Source organism: Camelus ferus, chromosome 32 (assembly GCF_009834535.1).
Source record: "Camelus ferus isolate YT-003-E chromosome 32, BCGSAC_Cfer_1.0, whole genome shotgun sequence".
Classification (NCBI taxonomy): Eukaryota; Metazoa; Chordata; class Mammalia; order Artiodactyla; family Camelidae; genus Camelus; species Camelus ferus.
The window spans coordinates 18,165,439-18,181,751 of NC_045727.1; the positions used below are offsets into that span (position 1 = coordinate 18,165,439).

At 47.9% G+C, this 16,313-nt stretch overlaps 1 protein-coding gene across 1 annotated transcript in view; it reads right to left on the reverse strand.

Annotated features, from left to right (window-relative positions):
* Positions 1 to 4,934, reverse strand: part of SSH1 (slingshot protein phosphatase 1) — a 58,180-nt gene extending 53,246 nt beyond the window's left edge. The window contains 2 exon segments of the mRNA XM_032471987.1: positions 282 to 322; positions 4,717 to 4,934. Of these exon segments, the coding sequence (XP_032327878.1) occupies positions 282 to 322; positions 4,717 to 4,782 (107 nt within the window). The 5' untranslated portion in view covers positions 4,783 to 4,934.
* Between the last annotated feature and the right edge of the window lie 11,379 nt (positions 4,935 to 16,313).

Here is a 16,313-nt window from a genome sequence, read left to right on the forward strand (position 1 = left end):
CCAACATATTCATCACAGGTAAAGCCAGGGTGGTTGGAATACTGGCAGTGATTTTCCTTCTCGTCTAAACATTGCATAATGTTAGCAAAGCTGCTTATGGTTAAAGGTTTGTATCATTTTTAAAGCCGTTCTTTTTGTCTCTGTGTTCTGTACCATTTTGAAGGCCCTACTAAAAAGCCGGTGTTCTCTTTCTCGAGGCTTCTCCCTTTAGGAAAGGAACAAGAGTATTTCCTACCTGCTTGGGAGAAAGACTTCAGAATGAACGCTCTCAGTCTGCTTACCTGAGGTTTAACTTGCGTTCCTCATCGCTGCCAGCCTCCAACTGCAGAGAAAGAAGAGAGAAAGGATGTCACAGCTCAGACACCGCTATCAACAAGCCTCAGACACAAGGCTCACATTTTCTGCTCTGGTGTCTGAAAAAAGATACAGATGTCCAGGAAACCTGGCTCCTTCTAAAAAGCCGCACCCGTTCCTTCCCAGGCCTGCTCTGCTGTTCCTTTGAGTAATTTCCTTGGAGGAATATTCAGGTTTCCTGATGTTGCCCCACACGTTTTCCCCGGAATTGCAGCTCGATGCCTGTTAACAGGGTGTTCCTACCTGGCACTGTCACTCCACAGGCTCGTTCAGCCCCGAGTTTTCTATTTTCCAAGGTTGCTTTGGAGCTTATCCTGTTTCCCTTTTTTTTCGGGGGGGGGGGCAACGTCTTAAGAGAGTCTGTTTCCTCTTTGAAGCTCAGCACCAGCTGAGTGATCAACACCGCTTTAAGCCACAACACGCAAGTTTAAAAAAACAAAAAACAAAAAAACCCACCATTCTTTTGATAATGGAAGGTGGCCAGGATCAGGGTGTCTGTGGGTCTCGAAAGCTCTTGATGGTACTCAGAAAGGCTTAAAAGTTTAATAGAGGAGGGGAGGGTATAGCTCAGTGGTAGAGTGCATGCCCAGCACGCACAAGGTCCTGAGTTCAATCCCCAGGACCTCCATTTTTAAAAAAAAGTTTAATATAAAATTTTTGAGGCTATTGGTTTATTTATATACATGAAAGAAAGGGACATTTAATATTTTCCAAAAGTTACAAGGCCAAAGGGTTACTCCAAAAGTAACCATGATTTAAGCTTTGACTGCAATTTTATTTTTCAAGGAGAAAACTCAAATGAGAAGAAAACAGCCCTCCAAATTCAACCCTCTCCAAAAAAAAAACTACACATGGCTGATATTTGGCATGTTTGGTACGTTCCACGGAGGAGCCCACTGAATGGGAAACCTGGAAAGCAGTGACAGCTGGGAGAGATGTAAGGCTGACTGAGGACAGAAACCAGACAGAAGCCGGAGGTTGGGGGGGGGGGGTAGAGGGTAGGGAGATAATGCAGGTAGGGGTCTGGGCAGCAGGGACACTCGCCAGAGTGTTAACTTCACCAAGGATTGCGTCCAGCAGAGGGTCCTGGAATTCCTGTGCTGTAGAAAGATAACGTGGGCATCATACTGTGCAGAGGAAGACACTGGGGAATAATCAGACAGTTCTCACGCTCCCTAACCCACGCTGAAGGAGAATTGGAAAAACCAGGGAAGGCTCTGCTGACCACAGGGCCCCCGACTTCGTTCCCAACGTGAAACACACACAGTACAACTCGCACAACCACAGGAACCAGGCGATGTTGGGAGGGTGCTCCTGGCATCCAGTGCACAGAGGTCAGCGTGCAGCTCTACCTCCTCCAAGACTCAAGACAGGACACCCACAACAGAGGACTTGCTGGCCCCCATGTCAGCAATGCTGAGGTTAAGAAACCCTGATCCAACCCCCCCAAAAAGGACTGGAGGGCTGCCCACAAAAAATGAGTCACCTCGAACGTTTGTCAAAAATCACAGTGTTACAACCCATTCCTGAAACTTATTGATTTATCTATTCTTGGGCTCTCTGCCTGTTCTCACAAAAGAATGCGATAGGCTAACAGTAAAATGACCTAAATGAAATAATTTAGAATGGACAGGTGGGGAGGTGTACAAAATTAAAAGGGAGGGAAGCACTGTTGGGCAGGTCAGGCTGTGACTTCCCTCAACTGCCCAAGTGGTACAGCAGGACCACGGGCTGGGAAAGGAAAAGAAATGCCCTGAGTGTCTCTGACTCAATGAAGGGGACACATTTCAAGGAGTGAGGAAGTGATCTGAGGATACAGACTTCAAAACCATTTAATTCTTGCTCACAGAGAGTCTCAGGATGAAGGGCAATGGAAGGTCAGTGATTCCAGAGAAGAAAGCTACAGATGCCCAAGAACACACGTAAGAGGGAAGCCAGCCCTTTCGGAGGAGCTGAGCCCCAGAGAGAAGCAACCCGAGGAAGGCGAGACCAGAGGCGGAGCCGGCCTGGCCCACGTTTCCTGACTCTGTGTGCACACACCTGCCCTCTCCGTTCCTTCTTGCATCTTCATGCCTCACCCCACCTGGAAGAAAGCCCCACCTTCTCAGGAACATCCCAGCCTCCGCTCATTCCCTGGGCCACTAATGCCGCTGACTTACTTGGGTCAAATAAAAGCTGGTTGAGTTTTATTCTGTATGTAGCAGGTCACTGGCACCTGGTGAAAATAATACTTTATATAATAATTTAAAATGTATCCAGTGGAAACAACCCCAATGTCACCCCCCCCCAAAAAAAAAAATCCATAGAGTGGAATATTACTTGGCCATAAAAGGGAATGAAGTACTAACACGTGCCACAACACAGCTGGGCCTTGGAAACATGATGCTGAGTGAAATAAGCCTGACACGAAAGGCCACACAGTGTCTGATTCCACTTATATGAAATGCCCAGAACAGGCAAACCCACAGAGACAGAAAACACATTAGTGGTTGCCTAGAGTTGGTGAGAGCAGGGCAGGGATGGGTGGGAGGGAGGCTGTGGGTGATGGATGGCTAAGGGGTGAGGTTTCTTTTTGGGGTGATGAAAATGTTCTGGAATTCACGGTGACGACTGCCCAACTTTGTGCACATCCTAAAACCCACTGAGCTGCGTACTTTAAAACGGTGGATGTATGGGATGTGAATTATCTCTCAGCTAGAAAATAAAATAACAAAATAAAATTTTACAATGTGTCTAAGGCAGGAATAGATCAGGTGTAAGGTAACGGAGGCAACGAGTGGGGTTTAGAATCAGAGACCTAGGCCGAGAGGCTCTCTGTCTAACCCCTTCCTGCAGCTTAACTTTTCACTCACCTTACATCATTTCTGAGAAAGGACCGTGAGATTAATGCAGGGAAGTACTGTTAACTGCAAGGCAGTAGAGTAGGAATGATGTGGGAGAAGAGATATTTCTGGGGGGAGGAGAAGCTACTGCAGCCTAACTTCCCAGCTGCAGGCTGCTGGCCACCATGCAGAGGACAGGCTGTTGGAATCATCCATTTGCAGGCAAGGTAACTCATTAACGGCCTCTCCTGGAGAGGAAGGGGTTGTGAGGTTCAACCTTGCAGCCACTCGGAGAATGTCCCTGCCAGTCCCAGCAAAACAGGCCCACGAGCTGCCCCACCAGGAGCCGGCAGGACAGACAGGGCTGCTAAACCCCAGACAGGTCCTCCTCTCCCCCAGACACACACAAACCTCTCCGTGTTATCACTTAACTTCCTCCAAGGAGAAGGGGCTTGAATTGCCCTGATGCTGGCGGGGCCACTTCCTGGGTCTGCAGGGCCCCTCCTCCAACCTCCTTTCCCTTCTCTAAACAGTTCCCCATCTCCTCCTCCAGCTGCTGCGTCTGCAGGTCAACACTCGGCCTGGCCATGCATGTGAGTTTAGACCAGAGGCCTTAACCGGTTCTCCTGCTCAGAGGCCTCAGGCCCAGACTAGCGCAGTCCAGCCCAACTGTGCACTCGAAGGACCAATTCCCCAGTTGACCCAAGAGCACAGAAGAGCCGGCCCCACACAGGCCAGGTCGCACGCAGACCCACAGAAACCCGCATGGAGGCACTCTCAGCACCAGAAAGCATTCGTGCAAACGCAGAAACCCTAGAATCGACCTCAGGCACACAGCCAGATACACATAAACATGCAGCCGGGAACTACAGCACAAAAAGGAAAAACCCAGACTCAGCTGCACATGTAAGACACATAGTCACAGGGGCTGAGTCTGAGCTCATTCGGCCACTGTCACACACTGACATGGACCCCTGAGAGGCACAGCCACTAACGCCCAGAGCCAGAACTCCAGGGGCATGCGGTTGGGGAAACAATCTCACACATTCACACGGGCACCCCGGTGCCTCTCCCACAGCATCACTCAGGCACGGTTCCCAGCAGACAGGCCAAAGAGTCACACACAGGGACAGGCACACGGCCCAGCACACACACAGCCCAGCACACAGGGGAAGGGACTAGAGCAGCCACAGGAGCATCTCAGAACCGGCATCTCACACACAGTCACCCAATCAGGAGTCCGGATCCCACATCCCAGTATCCCGCACAGTCACCCCGCCCCGACGGGGGTCCCTGTCACACACACACACAGCCTCATGCAGTCACCCCCACCCGGGGGTCACACCCCCTCACACCGGCACACAGCCTCCTGCACAGTCACCCCAGTCCGGCTGCCCAGGCGGGGTCGTCCAGCGGGGACCCCGCAGACCAGGGACCCCTTGAAGCTGCCCCGGCACCCATCGCCCCGCACTCGCGGCCCAGGCCTGGAGCGGCGGCGGCGGCGGCTGGGCCGGGCCGGGGCCGCGGGCCCGGGGCTCACCTCGCTGTTGCTGGCGGAGGAGGCGGCGCTGGGCGTGGGCGAGCGCTGCAGGGTCACCAGGGCCATGGCTGCGGCGCGGCGCACGGGCGCCACCGAGGCCTCGGACGAGAGCCGCCGCCGCCGCCGCCGCCACTGCCGCCCGGGCCGGGCCCGGGGCGCTCCAGGAGCCGCGCGCGGGCGGCCGGGCCGAGCCGGGCCGGGCCCGCCCCTCCCCCTAGGCGTCCGCCGCCGCCCCCGCCCCCCGCCTCCCGCGCCGGCGCGCGCCGGGCCTGAGCGCGGGGAGAGGGGGGCGCGGAGGGGGGGAGCGGCCGGGGCGGGGCGAGGGGCGGCGCGCGTGCGCGGCGCGGGAAGCCCGGGCCGGCCAGTCACGTCCCCCGCGCGCCCGGTGCGCGCGCTCGGCTCCCGGCGCCCAGCCCGCGCCCCCGAACCTCCAGCCTAGGGACCGGGAGCGCGTGCGCTGGCTAGTGAGTCGGTCCCGGAGGCCCAACCCCTGCGCAGGAGGGGAAACTGAGACTCGGAGGCCCTGCCGCCTGGAATGCGCCGGGCGGGGAGGCACAGGGACCGGGAAATAAAAACCTCCTGGTGCCTGCGCCCTGAACCCCAACAGGCAGTCTGCACAAATTCCTTCCTTCATTCATTCTTTATGAAATATTTATTTAGGACCTACTAAGTGCCGGGCATGGAGTATCCAACAGAGAGCAACACAGATTAGGCCCTCTTTTCAGGGATTCCATAGAGGTGAATCAAATTACCAGGCACATTTTAAAAAGTATGTTGCCAGTTTTTTAAAGTGAATTTCTTATATGCGTCCAGAAATCCAGCCAACTCCTTGGGAAGTCAAGGAGCGCTTCTTAGAAAAAGGGGCATTTGCTCTGAGGACTAACAGATGAGCAGGATTAACGGGTGAAGGGAGAGGATACTGCTCTAGGGAGGGGGTGGGGGAGGGCCTGCACAAAGGCCCGGAAACTGGCTGGGGAGGTTGTCCGTCAGAAACCGGATCCTAGGGTTGGAGGAGAGGGAAAGTGGTGAGAGTCGGAGTGCCCTCTAGAAAGCTCTGGCTGCCGCCTGGAGAATGGACGACGGGGTAGAGGGGTGAAGGGAGACCAGGCACCGGCTGCTGCTGTCGTCCTGAGGGGACGTGACTGATATGGGTATGGAGAGAGGGACCTGGAGTAAGATACTAAGAAGGTGGTACTGGCTTGACTCCCTAATGGAAATCTTCACTTTCATCCAGATCCCCTCCCTCACCTCTGTCGCCACACGCTCATTGTACAAGCATCCACAGATTTACTGGTCCAGCCCTGCTCCCCATCTCAGCCAAGGGCTCCACTATCCATCTTACTGTCCAACCAGCAACCTAGGCAGCCTCCTGGATCCCTCCCCCTTACCCCAGATCCAGGGACTGGGACCATCTGCATATTCCCTCAGCATCCTTCATCTCAAAGGTGGTTCTCAATGGGGCCACCACAGCCCCTATGGAGCGTTACAGAGTGTTGTAGGGTTTGGGTTTTGTTTTTTTAATTTGTGGGAATATTTTTGGTTCTCATGCAGATGAGGAGGGGAGAGCTATTGGCGTTTTGGGGATTTAGAGGACAGAAGCCAGGAATGCTAAAAATCCTGCAACGCACTGGACAGTGCCCCTTTCCCCCCCACCAAGAAAAATTGCTCCATTTCATCAGACTCCTGTGTGGGTGAAAAAAACGTTCATAATTATCTGCAGCCAGAACCTAACTCCATTTTTACACATCAGCATAAAGTCTTTTTCTGCTGAATTTTCAGAAATGCAACTATGTTCAAATAGAGTGATGGATATACTTTGCATTGTGTGAGAGCTTTGTCAGGAGCTGTTCATCATTTGGGAAAAAGGGTTTATAGAGGGAAACACTACTCGTAATACTGGAGAAGTCAACCCAACACGCCGGCATCTATAGCTGGGCTCGTGGTGGACAGACTCCTGTACTTTTTCAGCACTTATTTTAAAATGTCAAGTATAAGACAAAATTACAGGCAGTATTTAGTTGACTAGTGAATATCTTACTTGTCAAAGCCGAACTCATTTATTAAGAACAGACACACAGAAGGTAGAGGGTATAGCTCATTGGTAGAGCACGTGCTTGGCAGTGTGCATGAAGTCCTGGGTTCAATCCCCAGTGCCTCTGCTAAGGGATAAATAAATAAGTAAATAAATTTTTAAAAATGAAAATAAAATGCATATAGAAACACAAAGGACCTAGAATGGTCAAAACAGTTTTTAAAAAACAGACACACTTCAACAGAACGTTGTAAATCAACCATACTTAAATTTAAAAACAAAAAAACAAAAAACGAGACACACTTCTGAGACTTCCCTGTGTCCTCCTTGTGCCCAAGATTTTACATAATGAAATGGATGTTTGTTTCATTGTGATGAATTCTTGTATGTTAGGGCACTAAAGATTTTGGGGTTTTTTTTTCAGATTATGCTTGGAGGTCACCTTTATTATCTATGTATTTGTTGCTGGTTAGTGAAGTCATCATCACAAGCTAGCTGCAAAAGGGGTGTGGGGTTTTATGGTTGAGAACCTTAGGCTGGTGGTTCTCAAATGTAAGGTTTGAGAATCCCCTGGAGTCAACGCAGACTTGAAGGCCCACCCTCCAGAGTTTCTGATTCTCGCAGTTTTCAAGGAGGCTAGAAATTTTGCATTTCTAATCAGGCCCTAGTGACACTGACGGTCCAGGTCTGGGGACTGCAGTTTGAGAACCGCTCCCTGTACAAATGCCAAGGCCTCCTTACTGGTCCTCTCCAATTCATCAAGAAATCTGTACCAAGCTCTGATCCTGCCTCCCAGAGAGCAGCAAGCCCTAATTCCCCTACCCTGGCCCTACTCACCTTTCTACCCACCCCCACTGTCCAGAGGGCCTCCCCTCCCCTTCTCACTTCCTCTTATAGCTGAGGGGCCTCTTCCTCTCACAATTTACTCTTGCCAGATACCACCTCCAAAGAGCTCTCCCTGTCCCCTAGGCTGGATGCAGCATCCTTCCCAGAATTTCATAGCTCTCCCCCCTTCTACCCCAGACACATAGCAAGTGTCCCTCAGTGTTGTCACAGCTATGGCTCTGCCTTGTCACATAGTTTCTAAGAAAAACCTCAGGAGCTGGTCTGGGACCAGGGTGAGGGCACAAAATGTAAGGGGGCCACCAAAAATACACCAACAACAGAAACCCCAGTAACCAAGAGGACTGTATTTTAAAGAATCAAAAGTTATGCAAAACACCTGCAATGAACAAAATGTCAACATTTTAAATAACTATGAGTTCCGTATATTACTGATTTTTTTCTAGTGCCTTGGCCTCCGATGCAGCACAACAAGGCACTTTTCCTGATCCCGTCTTGATTTGACCCTGTCTTTATTTAAAATTTTGATCATTCTAACCCCTTCTGTGAAAACACCCTGTGGGCTTGCTTTGTGGCCTGCAAGGCGGGGTGGGGAGGCAAAAAGAGAAGAGAGAACCCCCTGGTCTGTAGGCTACAGGAAACCCCAAGGAGTGGAGGAGGGGAACCAGCTGTAAGAGGCAGCTCCAAAGTTTTCTTGCATCTGGTAGAGCCCTTTCCATTCTGTGTCACCATCATTATTTTTTCTTTGTAATTTATTTAATTATCTTTGACCTTGTCCTTGCAGTCTCAGCTCAGTTTTGCAACTATTAAAAAAGAGCAAGTTATTGAGTTATTTGCTGTCTGCTAGGTGGTAGGCAAAGTGACTTGCAAACGTGTTGGGAACTTGGGTTTATTCACATGTGAATGTTCCCCAACTCTGGCTCTAGGGCCACCTCCTCCAGGAAGCCTTCCCTGACCCGAGGCTGGATGAGGCGCCCCTTATCTGTGCTTCTGCAGCCCCTCTGCTCCCTCCTGGGTTGAGCATCTTCATTTATTTCTCACCACATTGGTGTGGTTCTCATTTCATGGCTGAGGAAGTAGATGCAGAGTGGTTTAGTTACACACCCAAGGTCACATAGCTAGGGAGTGGTGACACTGGCATTTGGACACATTTTTTTTTATATACTGTGGAACTCAGACAAAAGGCAATTTCTCCCCTCTGGGAGATGGGAAGAGAACTCTACAGATAGTTCCCTTTTTAGACCAACTAATTTGCAATTTAGAGGTAGTAGAGGTCTGGTAGACAGAATAAGGGTCTCACAAAGATGTCCATATTTCAATGCTAGGAACTGGTGACTGTGTTTCCTGGTGGTAAGAAGGACTTTGCAGGTATGATTAAATTAAGGGTGTTGAGATGGGGAGATTATCCTGGATTATCTAGGTGGGCCTGATATAAACCCAAGGGTCTTTGTAAGAAGGAGGCAGAAGGATCAGAATGAGAAGTAGGAGATGTGAAAACACAAGCAAGAGGCTGGAGTGATGCGAAGAAGGCTGTGAGCCAAGGGATGCGGTGGCCTCTAGAAGCAGAAGGCAAGGGAGTGAACTCCCCTCTCATAGTCTCCAGAAAGAACACCGTCACCTTGATTTTACACTTCTGACCTCCAGAACTACAAGTGATTAAGTTCCTGTTGTCGTAAGTCACTGCATTTCTGGTACTTGATTGCAGCCACCATAGAAAATGAATCTAAAAACGAAACTACTCATACACTGTGTTAGAAAAGAAACAACAGACCCCAAATGGAGTCGCTTGCGCTAAGACCCACATCAGCAAACTTAAGACTTGAGACCTAACCTAATTGCAGTTGCAACCTCCCTGGGGAATGTAGTCTTAACTGGTCAGTCTGGAATTTTCTGGTTAGCACCCAAGAGGCAATTTGCCACATAACCCCCTTCTGTCGCCCATCTGTAAGTTACTTAAGCCTGAAACAATCCTCTCCCCACTTCTGCCTATGAAGGCCTTTCATTTTGTACAGCTCCTTAGAGCTCTCTTCTCCTTGCTAGCTGGGATGCTACCGGTTTATGAATTATTCAATAAAGCCAGTTAGATCTTTACGGTTACCCAATGCCATGGTGATACAGGCAAGTGGGGTGCGAGAGGATGGCTGTGTCCCAGATCTCAGCTGAGGCCCTGGGATGCTCCCCGACAAGTGAAGGTCTGTGGCTTCCCACAGGAAAGAATTCAAGAGGTAGCAACAGTGGAGTGAAGGTAGATTTATTCAGAGAGATACACACCCCATAGACAGAGTGCCGGCCACGAGGTGCGGGGTTACCATTTTTTGTGGGCTCAGTAACTTCATATGCTACTGTGGGAGGATCATTCCAACTACTTTGGAGAAGGGACGGGGATTCCCAGGAATTGGGCTACCGCCCACTTTTTGATCTTTTACGGAGCCTGAGGGAGTGCCACTTAGCACGCTAATATATTACAATAAGCATATAAGGAAGGGCAAGGTCTACTGGAAGTCAAATCTTCCACCTTTTTGGGAGGAAACTTCCCATTGGGAGTTGAATCTTCCGCCATCTTGGTGCTAATTACTGTGTCATTCTTTTCGTGGTTGTGCCCTGCTCCCTGCCCTCCTGGCTCAGTGGGTTGATCTGCGTTCTTCCCAAAGATGTTGAAGTCCTAACCCCCCCAGGACCTGCAAATGTGACATTATTTGGAAACAGGGACTGTGCAGATAATCAAGTTTAAGATGAGGAGATTAGTGTTGTGGGACATAATGCCCGCGAGGCCTGTCAGTGACAGAGTGACGCATGTGTGTTCGTAAAAGAATTTACCAGACAGAAAGTATGGGAAGAGAAAGGATTTATTAGGGTACATTGTCATGGGCAACAGTGGGCCACACAGACAAGAGGTGCCTGTGTGGTGTGTTTCACAAGGTGCCTGACCAGCTAATGTGCAAGTGTCTGATTGGTTATAGGTGAGGCAAGAGGTTTAGGGTCCGTGAAGGGCAGTGGGGTTTGTGACTCTGATAAGGTGGGCTGAACCAAGCCAGCCTGAGCCCGAGCTATTGTGAGATTAGGCATTCCCTAGGGCTGTTAGTTTGTTAGGGGAAACACGCCCAGTAAAGAATGCACTTGATCTGTTGAGGGATCAAAGGCAGGCTTCCGAAGAGCCCGGAAATGGGGGGTCGTTGGACTTTGAAAGACGTCAGTGGGCCCAACCATTAGGGTGGGTCCTAATCCAAATGACTGTGTCTTTACAAAAAGGGGAAATTTAGACTCAGAGATGTGAACAGTGGAGTTATGCTGCCGCAAGCCAAACGCACTTCACATGGCCAGCGAATCACCAGGAACTAGGAGAGAAGCACTGAACAGATTTTCACAGCCCTCAGAAGGAACCAACCTTGCCAACAGCTTGATTTTGGACGTCCGGCCTCCAGAACTGTGAGACAAAGTTTCTGTGGTTTTAAACCACTTGGTTTGTGGTACTTTGTGACAGCAGCCCTAGGAAGCCAATACACCTAATATTATCATTTCCTTGATTGTTGGAACTGAGGCTCAGAGCACAGCTAAGATTTGAACCCAGGCTGATCAGACCCCAGTGAAGGAGTATAAAGCAAACAAACTGACTTCCCTGAAGCAAAACTGTTGTCTGATTCATTCTTTACCGAGAATAACTTTAAGCCAGAGGCTACGCTCCAGGAAGGATAAAACAGGCTGATAATCTCAGAAGATTGGACAGACCCTCCAGACTTCCTCCTAAAGATTCATTGAGGTTAAGAGGAATGGAGTGCCCTGTAAAATGCCCTGATGGTGATCACCTTTTCTGTTCCACTCAGTTTTTCTATAAAACCTCAAGGCTCCAACCCCAAGATGGGCTCTCAGTCTTTAAGGCATTAGTCTGCTGTGACTCGCTTTGCTGGGCAAAGCAACAAAGCTGCTCCTTGCTTCCAAAACTTGGCCTCTGAGTTTGAATTTGCTTTTTGGGTTGCCGAGGCTGATTTTTCAGTAACACCAGGGCCCATGTATAGGTTCTGGGAGGGGGTGGGAAATAAAGCAGGTCACCAAACACTATATGTCTGGAGGATCCCAGTTTTGGAAGAAAAATGTGAAGAGTTATAAAACTCTTACAAAGAACAAAAGAGAAGATATAATGGTGAGATGGAGAGAATTTGTTTTTGCATGGGAAGACTCTTTATAGTAGAATTATCAATCACTCTAAATTAAATTCAATGAAATCCCCTTGGAAAGTCCCACCTGAGGTTTTTGGGTGGGAGGGGTCTTGATTAGAGATAACTGAATGAAATGATAATTATTAAAAGCAGGACAACAGACCCTGAATGGAGTCACTTATGCTAAGCCCCATGTCACTAAACTGAGCCTTAATTATGATTTTATTTTTCCCAGGGATGGAATCTTAAACCAGTTACCCAGGAATCACCTGATCAACTTTCATTAGGTTATCTAGACCTCTGCCATCCCCTAAAGGAGCGTAACCTTGCAATATCCAATCTGTTTTTTTTTTTTTTTTTTTTTTTTTTTTGCCTAATACAATGTCCTTATTCTGTTCCCTCCTGCCTACGCAAGCCTTTCACTTTTTACAGCTCCTCGGAGCTCCTTTCTGTCTGCTAGACTGGATGCAACCCAATTCATAGATCATTGACTAAAGCCAGTTAGAGCTTTAAAATTCTATTCAGTTGAATTTTGTTTTCCGACACACTTATTGGACATACATTGTCCTTTTCAATCACGATTTCATCTTAATTCCACAATAGGGCAAAGACTCTAGTTACTGAATTTTTCCAATCGCAAGGAAATGTTATTAGCGTCCCTCCCCCATGCCAAATTCTACAAATAAAACTTCAAGAAGGGACTTGTCTGAGATTCTGGGGACAGTGAGGGGTGAAGCTGGGGTTGACCTCAGGCATGTTTGACACTAAAGTGTGTACTCTTGGACCTCCTGCCAAGTGGCTTCCTGATTGTTCCCTGGTTTCCTTAAGTACCAGCCTGAGACCGCATAGGTAGAGAGAGCATGGTTAGGGTACCAGCTGAGTCTGCCTGCCCTGACTCCAGAGTCCCTGGCCTTAATCACTAACCACCAAAAAAAGAAGGGTAAAGAGAAGTGATCTGTTCTACCAGACATTAAAACATGTGACAGAGCTGCAGAAATTAAAACAGAATGGGCACTGGTTTAGAAAGCCACAGACAGAGAACAATGGAGATTCCAGGAATAGACCCAAATACACAGCAAAGTTTAGTGAATGATAAAAGCACAAAGGTATCAGTGGGGGAAAAAGCGAGTGATTCAACCATCAGTTTTGGTGCCATTGGCTAGTAGGTCAAGCTGGATCCCTACCCTCTTCCATTCTCCCAAATTAATTCCAAATGAATCAGGTATTTAAATGTAAAAAAAAAAAAAAAACCCTCAAAAGTTCTAGAAAATCTGTATAAGTAATTTATAATAGGGGGCAGAGAGGGGAAAGGATGCCAAAATCATAAAGTGGAAAAAAAGGCAAAGAAATTTGACTCCCAAAAAGTTGTAAAACCTTTGTATGACAGACAAATTGGGGGAAATCTTTGCAACAAAAGATAGAGTTCTTACAAATTAATGAGAAAAGTAGCCAACACACTTCAAGAGGAAAATGAGAAGGGGGGAAAAGGCACTTTATAAAGAAATAAATCTCAAAGTCAATCAATGTGTGAAAAGATTTTCAGTTTTATTAACAGGGCTGGAGCTAGGGTAGGGCCAGTGAGGGAGGTTTGCAAAATTTAAGGAGGCTCTCAATCTCAGGATGGTGGAAGTACAGAGTGGACACTGGGGAGTTGGCACCTCCTTAAACTTGTCAACTGATAGAGTCCTTCTGGAGGGCTGTCTGGCAAAATGGATCAATATTTTAAATGTACAAACTCTTCGGCACCATGATTCCATTTTTAGGAGTTGAACCTAAGGAAACAGACAAATACGCCAAAAAATGCATCTAGGATATTTGTACCATTAAAAAAGTGACAGGGATGGTCACCATAGGGATTGACTTTAAAAATTGTTACACCCACCTCCAAAGGGATCCTGTGTGAAATGGACCCACCATTCTACAGTCGTACAGAAAGGTGTTCAGGACGTGCCATATCGGTGACGAACAGAATGGGAGTCAAAATAGCACATATAACATCACCTGGATGTGTTTATATTTTGTTTTGCTTTGTTTTAACGGAGGTACTGGGGACTGAACCCAGGACCTTGTGCATGCTAAGCATGCCCAGCTCTAGCACTGAGCTATTTCCCTCCCCACTGTTTATGTTATGTTTGGGGATATTCACCCAAAATGTTAATGGCCCTTGTTTCTTGGTGGTGGGATTGGTGGCAGGTGATTATTACTTCCTCCTTCCTACCTTCTGTATTATATAAATTTAGAGGTTAGAATGATGCTAGTACTTAGAAAAGTTATAATAAAGCTAATTTAATCGAAGAGAGAAAGAGTAGGGGGAGGGTTAACTGGTTATTCTCTTAACTTCTCTAACTTCACCTGGCCCCCTACAGAGTGTTGCCTCCTGCAGAGAAATCTCCCAGTCAACGGTCCTTTCACCCTGGCTCGAGTGTATTTCAGTGGTGCTAGAAGGTCACGTTGTTATCAACCAGCTGGTGGGTCAGAAAAATCATCAAGTCCAATAGCTTGGGCCAAATAAACAGAAGTTGCTTCCAAAGGTCCTTTGGAGGCCTTCTGCAGCCTCGCATTATTATGATCAGTGAACTTTGGACTTCAGAGTAGTTTCTCAATGTCCTTATGATCAAGAGACTGAGTAAGCCCCATACCCCTGTGGGACTAAGGGCACATCCTGTCCTCTCTTTGGGCCTCAGTTTACCCAACTGTAAAATGGGCAGATTCAACCAGGTCAGAGTTTCTCAACACTTTTCCTCCCCCCCCCAAGCCAAAACTCATACTCCCTTCTGGTTAAGATAAAAATCTCACACCCTTTCTGAGGGATATCTTCTACTTATTCCAAAAGCCAAGAATATTCTATGGAACTTGACTTCCTATAGTTTGTATCATGGAAACAATAGGTGTCACCCCGCTCCCACGTCATTTTCTAAAGTTAAATACTGCACTGAGTTTTCTTTTTACACCCAGCACAGGACTCTCTGAAGTCCTGGCCCACCTCTGGCCCTGTGGTGTTGGAGTTCTGGGTGCCCGGGGTCCTTCTCAGCTCTCAGTAAAGCTCTCCAGGGTGGTGGTGGCTGAGGGTTCCAGCTCTGGACACAGACTGCCCGGGTAAGGCTCACCAGATATAACACCGGGTATCCTGTATATTTTTAAATTTTTTATTTTAGTTTTGGGGGGGAGGTAATTAGGTTTATTTATTTATTCATTTCGACCGAGGTACTGGGGATTGAACCCAGGACCTCGTGCATGCTAAGCACACACTCTACCACTGAACTGTACCCTCCCCGGGTATCCTGTATTTTTATTTGCTAGATCTGGGAACCCTCGCCTGGGTTTAGATTTGGACCTCGGCTTGTAGGCTGTGTTATTATGGCAGGTTCTCTCTTTTCTCTTTCTCTTTCTCTCTCCTTACTTCCTCCCTCCTTGCCCCCTTCCTTCCCTCCTTCTTTCTTTCATTCTTTCTCCCTCTCCCCAACCACTTTTTCTAACTGTGTCAAGTACATTAATCTTAATCCTAAAAGGGCAGCTTGATGACTTTTCACCTAGGCATATGCTCTGTAACCATCACCCAGAGGAAGGGGCAAGTTTCCAGCATCCCAGAAAATTTCCTCGTGCCCCAGAGGTAATCATTCTTCCTATAGCTTCTTTCACCATCGATTAGCTTGACCTTTTCTTGGATTTCCTATATTGGAAGCATGCAGTCTGGGCTCCCCCTGCCTGTCTCCTTCCACTCAACACAATGACTGTGAGATTCACCCAGTTATTGTGGGTGACAATATTTCCTTTTTCATTGCCGTATAATATTCTATGGTGTGAATTGTTTGACAACATCACAATTTGTTTGTCCATTCTCTAGCTGATGGACATTTAGGTTGTTTCTGGCTTGGGGCTATGGAATGTGCTTGTACAAGCCGTTTGGTTGATGTATATCTTCATTCCTAATGGGTATGTACATAAAAGAAGGGCTCCTGGGTTTTAGAATTGACATGTTTACCTTTAGTGGATACAGAAATCATTGCTAGAAAGAGAATGCGGGGAATGTGAAGATATCTGGCTAACTTTTGTTAACTTTTAAGTGTTCCCGTGATGAATAAGAGGCATAAGGAATTTCCTTAAGGTTATGGGATATAAAAATGACATGTGACTATTGCAAAAAAATTCAAATAAAATGGAAGCAATAAGTAAAAAGTGGAGTTCATCCATCTTTTTTTAAAATAACTGAGGAAAAATACTACGCACTAAGTGTTCTGCATGCATTTTCTTATGTCATCTGCACGTTTTTATTTAATGACGTCAAAAGTAGGGGGCTAGAGGCTGACCCAAAAGATACCTCACCCAGGGCTGGTTGGTTCCTCTCTCTGAGCCACAGTCTCCCCATCCACACAGTGAGGCGCCTGGTGGTCTCTGGGCTCTAACATCATAGCTCCGGGTCTAATCTAGCAGAGGAAGGATCTGGCATCCAGCCATTCGTGTCTCTGGGATACAGGAGCAAAGAGCCACACATCCTTATGGTCTAGACAAGCATCGCCTTGCGTCTCTCCTTGGCCTCATCCACTCAACATCCCAGAATGGCATTAGTC